This window comes from Macaca fascicularis, chromosome 2 (genome assembly GCF_037993035.2).
Source record: "Macaca fascicularis isolate 582-1 chromosome 2, T2T-MFA8v1.1".
NCBI classification, from domain to species: Eukaryota; Metazoa; Chordata; class Mammalia; order Primates; family Cercopithecidae; genus Macaca; species Macaca fascicularis.
The window spans coordinates 76,097,501-76,112,757 of record NC_088376.1 but is presented as its reverse complement, the minus strand read 5'-3'; the positions used below and the strand labels follow the sequence as shown (position 1 = coordinate 76,112,757).

The 15,257-nt window shown below is 30.6% G+C and overlaps 1 protein-coding gene across 1 annotated transcript in view; it reads left to right on the top strand.

Annotated features, from left to right (window-relative positions):
• The window catches only part of SI (sucrase-isomaltase), a 102,256-nt gene that overhangs the window by 75,334 nt on the left and 11,665 nt on the right, over nucleotides 1-15,257 (top strand). Inside the window, exons 38-44 of the mRNA XM_005546292.3 lie at nucleotides 7,086-7,219; nucleotides 8,983-9,017; nucleotides 9,104-9,220; nucleotides 11,370-11,518; nucleotides 13,359-13,443; nucleotides 13,523-13,579; nucleotides 14,311-14,435. Of these exons, the coding sequence (XP_005546349.3) occupies nucleotides 7,086-7,219; nucleotides 8,983-9,017; nucleotides 9,104-9,220; nucleotides 11,370-11,518; nucleotides 13,359-13,443; nucleotides 13,523-13,579; nucleotides 14,311-14,435 (702 nt within the window). The remainder of the gene's footprint in view (nucleotides 1-7,085; nucleotides 7,220-8,982; nucleotides 9,018-9,103; nucleotides 9,221-11,369; nucleotides 11,519-13,358; nucleotides 13,444-13,522; nucleotides 13,580-14,310; nucleotides 14,436-15,257) is intronic.

The following is a 15,257-nucleotide window of genomic DNA, read 5'->3' as shown; positions in this document are numbered from 1 at the left end:
CCATACATGGCCATTGAACAATGTGTCTAGTATGACTCAGGAATAGAATTTAAAATTTATTTAATTTTAATTAAGTAATATAAAATAATTACATATGAAATAATAATTAGTGGCTACCATATTGGACACCACAGTTGTAGATCCCTGGCTTTTAACTACACATTATAATCACTTGGAGATTTTCTTCTTAAGTTTTAGATTTTTTTTAAAGTGTCACGTGCACATAGTAGGTGTGCATATATATTGGGTAAGTGATATACTTTGATACAGACATGCAACACACAATAATCACGTCATGGAAAACAGAAGTATTTATCCCCTCAAGCATTTATCCTTTGTGTTACAAACAATCCCATTAAACTTTTAGTTTTTTTTTTAAGTATACAATTAAACTATTATTGACTATCATCCTGTTGTGCTATCAAATACTATATATTATTCATTCTTTCTAACTATATATACATATATGTATATATAGTACCCATTAACCATCCCTGCTGTATTAGTCTATTATCCCTCTTCCATAAAGATACTACCTGAGACTGGGTAATTTAAAGATGTTTATTTAAAAACTGGGCAATTTAAAGAGGTTGAATTGACTCACAGTTCTGCATGGCTGGAGAGTCTTCAGGAAACGTACAATCATGGCAGAATGTGAAGGGGAAGCAAGGTGCATCTTACATGACTTTAGGAGACAGAGATAGTGACAGGAGAACTGCCATACTTTAAAAGCGTCAGCTCCCATGAGAACTCACTCACTATTACAAGAACAGCATAGGGGAAACCACCCCCATGATGCAATCACCTCCCACCAGGTTCCCTTGGCAGATGGGGATTGCAATCCCTGATGAGATTTGGTGGAATCACAAAGCCAAACCATAACACTTGCTTTCCCCTCACCCCCACACAACCCTTCGTAGCTTCTGGTAACCATCCTTCTACTGTCTATATACATGATTTCAGTGTTGTGTGTTTTTAAAATTTTTGCACCCACAGTAAGTGAGAACAGGTGAAGTTTGTCTTTCTGTGTCTGACTTAATTCATTTAACATTTAATGACTTCCAGTTTCATACATGTCATTGCCAGTGACACAATTTTATTCTTTTTTATAGCTGCATTACTCCATTGTATATATGTACCGTATTTACTTTATCTAATCATCTGTTGATGGACACTAAAGTTGCTTCCGAACTTGACTATTGTGAACAGTGCTGTAATAAACATAGGACGGCAGATATCATTTTGATATATCTTTCTTTTGGATGCATATTCCGCAGCAGGACTGCTGGATTATATAGTAGCTGTATTTTTAGTTCTTTGGGAAACTTCAAACTGCTCTTCACAATGGTCGTATGAATTTACATTCTCACCAACAGTGAAAGAGCTTTTCCGTTTCTCCACAGCTTCCATAGCATTTGTTACTGGCTGTCTTTTGGATAAAAGCCGTTTTAACTAGGGTGAGATGATATCTCATTGTAGTTGTGATTTGCATTTCTCTGATGATCAATGATGCTGAGCACCTTTTCATATGCCTGTTTTCCATTTGTATATCTTCTTTAGAGAAATGCCTATTCAAATATTTTGCCCATTTTTAAATCAGAATATTAATAGTTTTTCCTATAGAGTTGTTTGAGCTCCTTATATATTCTGGTCATTAATCCCTTGTCAAATGAGTATTTTGCAAATATTTTCTCCCATTCTGTGGTTTATCTTTTCACTTTGTTGACTGTTTCATTAAGTCTTTATTTTTAATCTGTTCAGTCACTCTGTGTCTTTTGATTGGAGTGTTTAGTCCATTTATATTCAATTTCATTACTGATAAGTGAGGACATAACTCCCATCATTTGTTATTTGTTTTCTGGTTGTTTAATTGTCTTCTCATTCCTCTTTCATTTCTTCCTATTTCCTTTTTCTCTAGTGTTCTTTGATTTCTTGTTTTTTTAATATTTTGCATATCTGTTGTATTTTTTTCACTTGCAATTACCAGAAGGCTTGTGATTTTTAAATAAATTATTATTTAATTGTTCTCTTTCATAACCTAAGCATCTGAATATTTAAAATTTTTCCAGGCAGTTCTAATGAGCACACAGGGTTGAAAACTTCTGTTCTAACAAATAACTGAAGTTGATAAAAGAATAAAAAGCATTTTGAAGTAAAGAGTATGGATAACATTTCTCGCTTAGTAAAACCTACTTATCTTATTTCTAGCAATTAACTCTTAATCAACTCAGAATAGATGAATGTATTACCAAAAATTCACTTGTTCACCAAATCCAAAAATAAAACACTAAGTTATTTTAAGAGTGAACAAACTGGCATTTAACAATGCCTTTTTATTGGGGCAAATATTACTTTTGATTAGTCCTTCTGGAACACAATATTGGGGCATAATTATCGACAGCTAAATTTACTTTAACTAAAACTGTAGACATTAAAAAGAACAAAATATTTAAAATTGATGATCTCATTGGCAAAAATTATGTGCTTTGAGTTGAAACTACGTAGCTTAACAAAAATTGAAAAAAATAATTCCTCTCCACAGAAGACAGGAAATAAGTATACTTCTGAAGCACATTACAGAGTGAAACATGGTTCCTGACACATTGTGGATGCTTCGTAAATTTAAATAAATTCATCATTATCCTGTTATAATCACAGGTATCAAAGTTGTTTTGATAAGTTCAAGGTAGATACAGGTAAATTTCCAAATTGTCCATATGCAGAAATATTTAAAACATATGTAAGGTCCCTTTCCACTTTTAAGTAAAATTATGAGGAGGAAGTCAGCACAATCTTCCATAGAATATCCTTGAAAATGAAATCAATATACATATACTTATTAGTGCTAATTTTGCTGTTGTTCATAAAATTTTTCAGTGCAAGTTTCAACCACATTACTTAAATTGAGCAGATTAATTGGATTAAGTATTAAGTAGCCTAATTTATACAGTCTTAAATTTTTCATGTTTCAGATACTTTCTTAATATTTTAATTTTTTCAGTTACAAAAAAGTGTTGAACTCAGAAAATTTTAGAAACTAATTATTAATCACATGTATAAAGACCTTGACAAATGTAAAAGAATACTATAAATAAGGTACATGTTACATGTAAACAAATTATGAAGAGTAAAGTCTTTCTGTTTATCATTGAGGAAAACTGAAGACATTATAAACACACTTTTTTTTCTCAAGTTATATAGACCACAGCATTTTGGTTTTTAGTGACATATTTTCTGTCTTACAAACTGCCACATATTTGGCATTTAGTTATTTCTTGACATACTGTGCTCTTTCACTTAACATGAAACAAACAAGAAACCCAACAAAAGAAGAGATTGCATGGATTCAGAAATGGGATTTAATCAGCTTGAGAAACTGCAAATAGTTTTACAGAAAGAATCATGGACACCAATGGCAAATAGAAAAAACTTCATATAGAAATCCCACACCAAAAGTTTTGAGTCTTCAGTTGCTCTTGTCTCTTGTAATTTAAAATTCAATGTTGTACTGAAATAAAGCCTATTCTTCAAATGTAGAAAGAAATACATTTAAAAATCTACTTTAAATTAGGGTTTAAATTTCAGACAAATATTCAAGGATTATGTAACTACACATATATTTTCATTTTTACCAATAGCTTTAAAGATGTTAGGGATTAGTACACACTATTCATTAGAGGGGACTTGGAAAATTAAATGTCTTTGACTCTCTCTGAATGCTTAGGTTGTGTTTAAATATATAATTTTTAAATAAGTGCCCAAGAGTTTTATAATCATAGAATGGAATGGAAAAAGTCAATAGTTACGAATTATTTTTGCAGATATTCCTATAAATGGGGATAATTTGCAACTTGGAAAATTACATTGCTTTGTTATATTTAATGTAACTTTCTGGAAAAAATAAGAGTGTCTTTTTGAAGTGGGGGAATTGTAAACTATAGGAAGTGGTCTCTTGTATTTTTTTTTTGATAAAAAATAGTCTATGAAAAACAAACACAGTATACCTCACCTCTTCACTAACGTAGAAGTTACTTTAGTTATAGCTGTAACTTTCTATTAATCAGCTGTACATCTCCAGACCAGATAGTAAATGCATGTCTTCTAGACATTAGATTCTGAATGATATAGATGAATGGAACATTGATACAGTTTGTATATCAAAATGTAAAATTTGAGATATGAATCTATAAAACTCTTTCCATTATATAGTCTTTCACATTGTCTTCTTACTAAAGGAAATTTCAAATTTCATTAATTTATTATACACTAAAACGCGATGAAAATATTTTAACCTACAAAATACTTGTTATCCAATTTCAAAGTTAAAACAGATATTACATTTTCTGATATAATGGTGACTATTTGAAATGTGAATTGGGAAAATATATATTTCTAATAAATACTAAATACATACTACTAAATATATTGCCTTCAAAAATAATTCAATAATATATTCTTGATTTTTCAAAGAGTTGTTTTCATAAAATTGAGGATAACAATTCTGTAATAATTTCATTTCTCTACTATACACCAGTCTATATTCTAAAATAATTTAACACCATCCAGTCATGAGATAGAAGTGTTTGGAAAATGTTTATAAATTGATTTCATCAGTAATTAAAGATAATAGTCAAGTTAATTAATTTAACATTTTCTTTTAGAAACTATGACTAAAATAAAGATACTCATTTATTGTTGGAAGCTTAAAAATATGTTTAAAATTTTTAAATTTAATATTCTCTTCACATATTTCATTTTTGTAATATACATGTAGAGTTTCTAAATTGTTTTACTTCTATAAAAAACTGTTTTATAATAATCAAAGATATATTCTAATTTTTAAAATATATTTCAAGAAAATGCTCATGTAGGCAATAATAAACACACAACAAAAATATCTCTTTCCTATAAGCTGAACTCTCCAATGTCAAGTGGTAACAAAGAACAAGCTCTCTGGCTTAAAGGTGTTTCTCAAGAATAACTTAAACTAAGTTAATTGTGACTGAGCAATTTGTAAAATTGAAACAATGTTGGAAATAATTATAATATATTTACCGTGTTTGAAATTTATATCTTTAGTGGTGCCAAATAAATATTCTGTGTGAGGGTTTACAGAGGAGATTCCTCTTATATAAGGGTTAGAATACCCTTAAGAGAAAATTATGATGAAAATACTTCATTTATTTTATAATTTTAATTTACAATTAACAATAGTAAATATGGAGCACATTGTGATGTTTTCATACATTATACAGTGTGAAATGATCAAATAAGGCTAATTAGCTTATTTATCTTCTCAGATATTTAGCATTTATTTGTAGTGAGAAAATTTAAAATTCTTTTAGCTATTCTGAAATATACAATATATTATGGTCACTTTGCTAAATTTATTTTTCCTATCTAACTATAACTTTGTACCCATTGTGTGAAACTACTTTATGTAGTATCCTTATCAATCAGAAACCTGAGAAAGCATATATTCAGCTGTTAATTTAAAGCATCAGTAAATAATTTTTGCAAGTGTAAGGTATATAATAGAGAAAAAAAAGAAATTCTTCAGAAACGTAATTTTCTTGCATATGAACACATTAAGAATTTGTGACAACCCTGTCCTTGTAAATAATTTTTATATTAAACAAAATTTTGTTTGCAAACTAAACTCCAAAAATACATTTTCATATAAATTTATAGAATTATCACCAATTATTACTCTTCATATTATATATTTATTTCTTATTAAATTTCAAAAAATGCATGTAGTGTATATTTAAAAGATTAATATTCCTAAATGGCACTTTTATATTTGTTATGAAAAAATAAAGCAGTGAAGATCATTTTCTTTTTTTGGTCTTCTAAAAGAGTGACAATTTAGAAGTAGAAAGTTTTAAGTTGACTAACATAATATTGCCTTTATTAGCAAACGATGGTTTTAATATATTATGTCTGTTTAATACATGTTTAGTTTCCTGTACTTTTGACTTGAGACATTTGTTAATTCCAAAATTTCTTGAGCTTACATGCCAAGAATTGTATTAGATATAAGGGCTGCAAGGAAGACTAAAGTATCGTGCTTGATTTTAGGAATCTCATGGTGTCATGGAAGGGGCTTTATATATATACAAACACTGGGATCCAGCAGTAACAAGGAAATGATTCAATGCTGTTGATAATGTGTTAGTGCCCAGTAAAGTCTGCCTGATTATGTCTTTGTGTTATCTTCTTCTAAGATAGTTCTGTAGCTCTAATTCATGTTCAAATTATTTGAGTAATATAAAAATAAAATTTTTATTTCCAACTAATATTAGAGTAAAATGTTATTAATACTCTTATAATGTAATCTCAGTGTTCAGTCAGAGAGAAAGACAGAGGGGAAAAAAGGGAGATAGAGGAAAATAGATGCAGATGATATAAAATAATTATTGCTTTTTTCCTAAAACTAGAACATATTTTAACATGCATGTCATGAAATTAATTTTCCAAAGACTGAGAAGGGAAATAAATCATATGATTTCATTTACACAACCCATTCTGTTGAGAAGATCTTACTTCCAATAGATTCTACACTTGAAATAGATCAATTATTTTTAGTTTTAAGACCCAAGAATACTTTGTTCTCATCAAATTAACCCTTTAAAGCAAAGAGTATGATAGTAGGCATTCTCTGCACAGTAATATGTACATTAAGTGTTGATATGTTACAGTTGAGAAGGATTGGAGCAACGAATAATTAGAGCATAGGCCTTTATTAAAAATACATTAAAGTAAAATAAAACCTTGATGTGATGAATTTGTTGATTTTATTCAATTAATAGTTGATTTAACTTGTATTCATTGAAGGAATATGTAAAGGCCTCTTAATACCTGCATGTCACTCTGGTAAATGTTGGAAGGGAAAAAGATGTCCTTTATGCTTCTGAGGATTTTATAGTTTAATGAGAGAAGACAAACTTATCAACAGCCAGTTGTAATAAGAGACAATATAAGCACCACGAATCACTATTTTTTTTTACAAAGTAGTCATAAGTAGATATATTTGGAGAAAATATCTCGTGTAAAAACTCAAAAATACTTCTCCACTATATTAGTGCATTGCAGAGGACAACGGGAAAAAGAGGGATTGTAATTTCTCGTTCCACATATCCTACTGGTGGACGATGGGGAGGACATTGGCTTGGAGACAACTATGCACGATGGGACAACATGGACAAATCAATCATTGGTAAGTGAAAGTCACCATCTTTATTATTATTTTGTGTTTTCTATTAGATATTCACCTTTGCTGATGCTAGGTCATAAAATTTGTAAGTCCTCAGAATTTTGTTCTTCACATCATACTTTATGGCATAGAGCATCAGAAAAAGACAGTGGGCCAGGAAGCTGGATGAGGGTGCTGTGCAGAAACTAATGATCTCCAACTAGTTTATTTTGAGGAAATACTGTCATTGTTTTTGGCCTCAGATTCCTTGCCGAAAAGGGCAGGAGCTGGCAAAGATAACATCTACAGTCAATAAAGAAAAATGACTAGAAATTCTAGATTTCATGGCTATTACTGAAAAGTCAAAAAATAACAGATGCTGTCAAGGTTGTTGAGAAAAGCTGACACATATACTGTTGATGGTATTGTGAATTAATTAAACCATTGTGAAAAGCGGTGTGACGATTCCTCAAAGAGCTAAAAGCAGAATGACCATTCAACCCAAAAATCCCATTAGTGGTTATATACCCAGAGGAATAGAAATTATCCTATCACAAAGACATGCACAGGAAGGTTCATTACAATACTATTCACAAAAGACATTCTTCATCAAAGACATGGAATTCACCAATTCACTATTCACCAAAGACATAGAATCAGCCTAAATGCCCATGAATGGTAGACTGAATAAAGAAAATGTGGTACCTATACACCATGGAATACTATACAGCCATAAAAAAACGAGATCATGGCCTTTGCAGGGACCTGGATGGAGCTGGAGGCCATTATCTTAAGCAAACTAACACAGGAACAGAAAACAAAATACCACATGTTCTCACTTATAACTGGGAACTAAACACTGTGTACACATGGACACAAAGAAGGGAACAACAGACACCAGGGCCTATATGAAGTTGGAGTGTGAGAAGAGGGTGAGGATTGAGTAACAATCTGTCAAGTACTATGCTTAGTATTTGGGTGACAAAATAATCGGTACACAAAACCCCTGTGACAAGCAAGTTACTAAATAATACACTTGCAAATGTACTTCTGAAACTAAAATTTAAAGGATTCTACATTCTAGGGAATATAAATCACTGATAGATGCTAAAAAATGAAACATTTCGAAGCAAATTTGAGAAGAAATTTGTGACAATAATTGAATAAGTGCTAAATAAGACATTATCATTTTAATAGGGAAATAGATACTTTTGTGCTCTATGTTTAGTCTTAAAATTTGTTCACTGTTGATAAATAAATTCAAGGAAAACAATTAATTCTTAGAAATATTCCTTTAAAATAAGAACTGAGAAATCATATTCATTCTATTTTATAGAATTGATTACTCCTTAGAGGATTTTGTTTAATAAGGATGATTCAATTTGTTTCAAATGATAGTCTGAAATAAATTTAACCTATAGTTCAATAAGACCTATAGTTAAATGACTGCAGAAATAGCATCTTTATTTTCAAAAATGAAACTGTGGACACCACTTCCTTCTCACAGTATAATGTGTTCATAATGTATTTGTTTTCTGAATATGTCGCCTGGCAAGTGTCAAGGAAGCTTATAGTATCTCATTTTTGTAAATATCACTAATGCTACAAAGTCAAAATGTATTAGCATTATGAGAAGCATTATGAGATAATTACATTCATAATCTGAAAAATGTTTCATGTTTGGATGTTGATATTAAAAAGAGAACATCTTCATAAGTAGAAATAAAAACCAATATTAAAATATATGAAATAATAACTTTCTAAGATATATTTTCTAACTTTTGTAGGTATGATGGAATTTAGTCTCTTTGGAATATCATATGTAAGTAGTTTTATTCCTTTTATCTTCATAAATTATAAATATTCATAAACTATTCAAATTTAACTAAATATAGCAATGTATTTTAGACTGGAGCAGACATCTGTGGTTTCTTCAACAACTCAGATTATCATCTCTGTACCCGCTGGATGCAACTTGGAGCATTTTATCCATACTCAAGGAATCACAACATTGCAAATACTAGGGTATGTAATTACTACATTTACTTTCAATATTTTCTTACTTGGGCTACTCTTCATTATACTTTAGTGTACATGGCCTATTTCGCTGGCATATTTATTGATGTTATATATAATTTTGGAGTAGTGAGGAAATTCTCTGGAGGAACTTTTTTTGAGTAACTGGAGAGCAACAGACACCAGGGCCTATATGAAGTTGGAGTGTGAGTAACAATCCTCACCCTCCTCTAAAAATTATGGAAAATTATGAACAGTTAGAGCCAATATCTAAATAAGCACTAAATTTCATGATGCTGATTTTCAGTGAAGAAATGCAGAGAAATGATAAATTAGCAAAATGCCCATGATGGAAAGGTTAAAGACAGAGCTGGGCTTTAAAAGATGTGTTCTGACTATAGTAAATAAATGGCAGAGCTCATGATATGCTGTGAAATCCATATGGCCCCCCTACTGGAAAGGTGGGTAGAAATACAGTAGGATTTATTTTAGAAAATGCTGAAATACAAGGATTGTAGGCAGAATGGAACCACATTTTGAAAGAATTTGAAAGTTGGACAATAGAGACATAACTTGATGACACAGCAATATCTCAACAGGAAAATCTGCTGTCAATAATGCAATTTAGAAAGCTGTAATACTGGGAAAGTAGAGCATGAATCAATGAAAGCTTGGACAGAGATGCTTTATTGAGAGTATACCATTTCATATTTACCAAGCCCTTGCTCCAATGATTTATATATTCTAAAAAGGGATATAAATAATAGACCATTATATATGTAATAGGTCAGATACAAATAAATGTCTATAAGGGAAAAATATATTAAGCTAAAGTGATGGAGTTTTACAGAGATTCTGCTTTAGGAAAAGTGCTCAGAAACATATTAAATGAAGAAATACTAGAGCAGAGATGGGTGTGGGGAACAATAACCAATATAAATATATGGAGAATTCCACATGGAAGGAACAAAGTAAAATACCCAAAGATTGTAATGTGGTTGGAGTGTTTGAGGAAAATTCAAATGCAGAAGGAGGAAATGACTGAGGAAGTATTTCTAAATAAAAATCTAGAGGACAGAAACCTCTACTTAAGTTTAACTATGAGTTGGTACAAATGAACTGTTGAAATGTATTACTCGAATTGTATGGTTTATAATTAGATGCTTGTGTATCAACATGTTAAAACTAAAATTATATCAATGAGGTCAATAAGCAACAGATAATGATTTTTGCCTTTTTTCTTCTTCTTTTACTTTGGAAATATCAGTAATAAGATCACATATAGTTTAATAGTTCTTGGATCATTTTTAGTTTCAAGGTTTTCTGTATTCTAATACTGCATATAACAGCTATGACAGTAAATTTTCATTCAAACTTTCTTGCTCCTGAAAATACAGAAAAATTGGAATCATCATCGATATGACACAACTATAAAGGGCCCCAGTCATGCTGATGTCAATGAAAAACATTTAAATGTTACCTCGAGCTTTGTGGTAGCCTTGTTTATTCCCCTGGTGCAAATCAAAATATAAAATAGTAATAACTTTTCTTGCCTATTATTTTTAAACTAATATGTGCAAGAATTTTTTTGTAGACTTTCAACCTTCCACTCTAAATCTTAGACTAAAAATTTTAGTGTTTTGAGCTGGAGTGTGCATTCCAGAGAATACTCAGGCATGTTCTTTCCTTTCATTCAAATTTATGCCTTCTCTTCTATCAGTTTAGTACCACAATCTGTTCATTTCTCCTGAGGACCCACAATGTACGTGGTCACCATCATTTGCTCTGCTTGTCTGTGTTTATTTCAATTCACTTTGGATAACGTATCATTCCATTTCTCTCCTATACTTATCACTCTAACACTGACTATCACCTAATTGACAATATATTTGTCATCTATTAAAATGTGAACTTTTCCCTGGATATGTTCACTTAAACTAAATCAAGCCATGGACTTAATTTGAATTTATCTTATTAAAATATTGTGTACCTTTTCTCTTTATCATGTGACAGAAATATTATTGCATAATATTTTGGGGAGAAAGTACATAGCACATGACAATAAATTAATATCATTTCTTTTTAGTTCTTCAAATATGAATATTATGATTTAAACAAAGACAAAAGTTTATAACTATGTTATTTTGCTTTGTTTCAGAGACAAGATCCCGCTTCCTGGAATGAAACTTTTGCTGAAATGTCAAGGAATATTCTAAATATTAGATACACCTTATTGCCCTATTTCTACACACAAATGCATGAAATTCATGCTCATGGTGGCACTGTTATTCGACCCCTTTTGCATGAGTAAGTACAAAGTTTGTTTTCTCTTATCACAGAGAGATACTTTTCATTTAATTTGTCCAATGATCTCTTATAGTGCAATATAAAACATTTTAGATTGTTAACTTTTCCATTGTTACATTAGCATGCATTTTTGATTAATAAAGCATTTACACAAATATGTCCATTAATAGTCTAGCATAAACCATTGAAGAATGAACCACATTCATTAGTTATTAAAAACTAATAATTCTCTTTCAGAATAATTACTGTATACTAGGTATTGTTCTACATGCTTTGTATATGTGTTTACATTGAGTATTCTCAACATTTGTAGGGAGATAAGTAATGCCTCTCATGATTTAATTAATCAAGGTTTACTGCAGTTATGTAATCTACTATATACAGATGTCTGACTGGAGACCATCTCACCTTTTCCTTGATGTATCCCAATAAGATATACAGGAACAGTGTCAATATTAGCCTTATAAATTTGTTTTGGATTAACCTCTTAAAGCTCAAACTTATATATGACCAAACCTTAAAAATTATATTTCATGGAACATATTTGCAAAAATTTTTACCCACTTTAAGTTGAATACAGCAAATTCTTATTGTAGATATCACAAAAAGCAAAACATGCAATCAAATATAAAAACAAAAAAACCTGAATAATCACAGTATATTTAACTTTTTGAGCACCCTATATTACTAACATAATTGAATGAGCTGATTTGTTAGATTTCACTATTGATAAGCGCATTTTAAAAAGGCAAATATTTACCTAAATTAAAAAAAAAATACCCAAAGTAAATTTACCAAATAAGTTAATTGGTATGCCTTCTCTTTTGATGACAGGATAAGTGATCCAGTTTTCCTAAAACAACAACAAAAGATTCTTTCTGGATTCAAATTATGTTCTGGTTGCTTTATTAATTTGTTATCTACCATAATCCCTTCTTTATTTCTGATAACATTTTATTGATCTCCTTTTTATTTACAGACTTTACCCTTTTTGCTATTCCTATTTACCTCCCAGGATAATCGGCGTATCAGCTCTGGGTTGAGTCACTAGTCAGAAATATTATTATTAACTATACAGACTGTTGTCCTGTTGAGAATACCTGAGTTCCTACTTTCATGATTTTATGGAGGAGTAAGCTTTCCAATTCAGCATTAATCTCAGCTTTTAATAAGACAAAACAAAACCACAGCAAAAGAACAAACAAATTTTATAACTTTTCTTTTTCATTTCAATTGGAGAAGAAATGTTAACATTTAACAGTGGCTCTTAAAACATTAAAAAAAAAAAAAAAAAAAAAAAAAAAAAAAAAACTTTTGTTTTTCCTAGCCATTTATATCTCAAATTCAGAAATCCATTAACATCTTACAGAGCCTTTAGGAACATGTAAATCTACTATTCAGACAGTTTATTAAGTAGGATAAGCAAACTGTTATTAAAATTAATGAATTAAAATTATTATAATATGTCTCACAATTTTCTTCCAGAGTGTTTTTAATATGCTTTTTAACTTGTTGATCATATACTAGACAAAGGTAATATTTGTACCTCTATTAGTTCTCTTCCAAAGTAATTTCTCATTTAGTTGATGTTACATGTCCATCACAATTCTCTATTTTCTCAGGAAATTTAGTCATAGTCTAGATTTAGTCATAAAGTATTATGCTGCTGCACATTGTACTATTACAATCCAACTGATACATTTTTAAATTTTTTTGTCATTTTGTTTTTATTTTAATCCAGAAAAGTCTATAATACAAAATATGATTTGAATAATGATTTTATGGTATTCAGGAGAAAGTTATTTGTTTTAATTTAATTATTTGTGATAATTTTGTCAAGGTTCTTTGATGAAAAACCAACCTGGGATATATTCAAGCAGTTCTTATGGGGTCCAGCGTTTATGGTTACCCCAGTACTGGAACCTGTAAGTCCTACCACATATTTTTGTTTACAAAATTTTATTTGGTTTATATACAATTAATGGCTATTTATTTACATTCCAGTATGTTGAAATTGTAAATGCCTACGTCCCCAATGCTCGGTGGTTTGACTACCATACAGTAAGTATTTAAGGAATTCTGGGGAATTGACTAAACAGAAATGGCTAATTGTTTGGTCCCAGCCTTTTCATTAATGGTGTGTTGGATTTACTTTCCACTTAAAAAGAGTGGAAAGTAACATTTCTGGTAAATTATAACTGAACTGGATTAACCCACAGTGAAAGAGAGTTAATTTATTCTGCTGCACTTTGTTGTGTAGTCATTGATTTATTTTAGCAAATAAACATGGTAATTACACATTACACACAAAAAGATAATTGCCTTTTATTGGATATGTAAAATGATCATTAAAGGTAGTGCAGTCCTTCCAAGAATAATGTACATAAGTCAAGGAGAGCTTTTGTGACCTTTCAAAAATCCACACACTTTAGGCATGTGAGCTCCACAAAAACAACACTATAAATGACTTTCAAAGCTATCATAAAGACTTATATTTAACTAGATTCTAAAGATATACTTTTAAAAAATAAATTCCACTGTGTATATTTAAGGTATACAACATCATGTTATGAGATACATATATATATATATGTAGAAGGAGAGAGAGAGAGAGAGAGAGAGTAAAATGGTTACGACAGTGAAACAAATTAAGATTTTCTGAATAAATGTTAAATTTTAAATCTAAAAGTGTATCATTTGACTTTTTAAAATGTATATCCTCAAGTACCAATGTTGCTGATGATTCCACTTCTTGCTCCACCTGTTCTTCTTTCCATCCCTTTCTTTTCCAGGGCGAAGATATTGGTGTCAGAGGACAATTTTATACATTTAATGCTTCTTTTGAGACAATAAACCTACATGTCCGTGGTGGTCACATCCTACCATGTCAAGAGCCAGCTCAAAACACATTTTACAGGTAAGTGAACTGTTTACAAAGCTCAGGTTAAATTATGAGATACAACATGCTAGCATTGTTAAGAAATAGAAAAGGTTTGAAATTTTACCCCATTGCCAAGCTTCTACATTGCCTCAGTACTATGATTGCCAGGTCAGAGACAAAGGTGTTTGTGGTTTATGACATAGCAAGAAACAGGAACTTTATCTTAGCATCAGGTTTTCTTTTCCACCAAGTCCCATGGGGATGACATGGAGAGGCCCAGGCAGGCGTTGCACATGTAGGAGGTCTATGTCACAAACAAGAAATCCCAAGTTTAGGAAAACAGTGTCTTTAATAAGACTACAAACAAATCTGTCCATTATTTGTTTTGAAAAAAAGATTATCTTTTTTATATTGGACAGTAAGAAGAAATATTAAGAATTTTTTTTAAACCCTGCCATTCAATGCTATTCACTTTTAAAACATCCCTGAAAAGACAGCTCAGAAGACAGGCTGTCAGTGCCTCTGCATATGACATACAAAAATGCAAGAGACCCATGGAAAACTGTCTTCCAACAGGATATTTCCTCTTAAAGTAAGAAAGCTTCCCAGATTAAAATATAAACTAAACCTTTATGATCTATCTATAATATGCAGAAGTAATGACAAATTAATGTCTTATATTTTGAATGATTGCCTCAACAAGGTTTTACCCTACTTTTCTGCTTCTGACATGTGGAAGATCTAGTATTATGAAGATCATTTTATGAAAACATGAAATATTGATGAACTTTTTTTAAAAGACTTATTTTTTAGAGCAATTTTATAGAGCAAAATTGAGAAGGTCCAGAGATTTCCCAT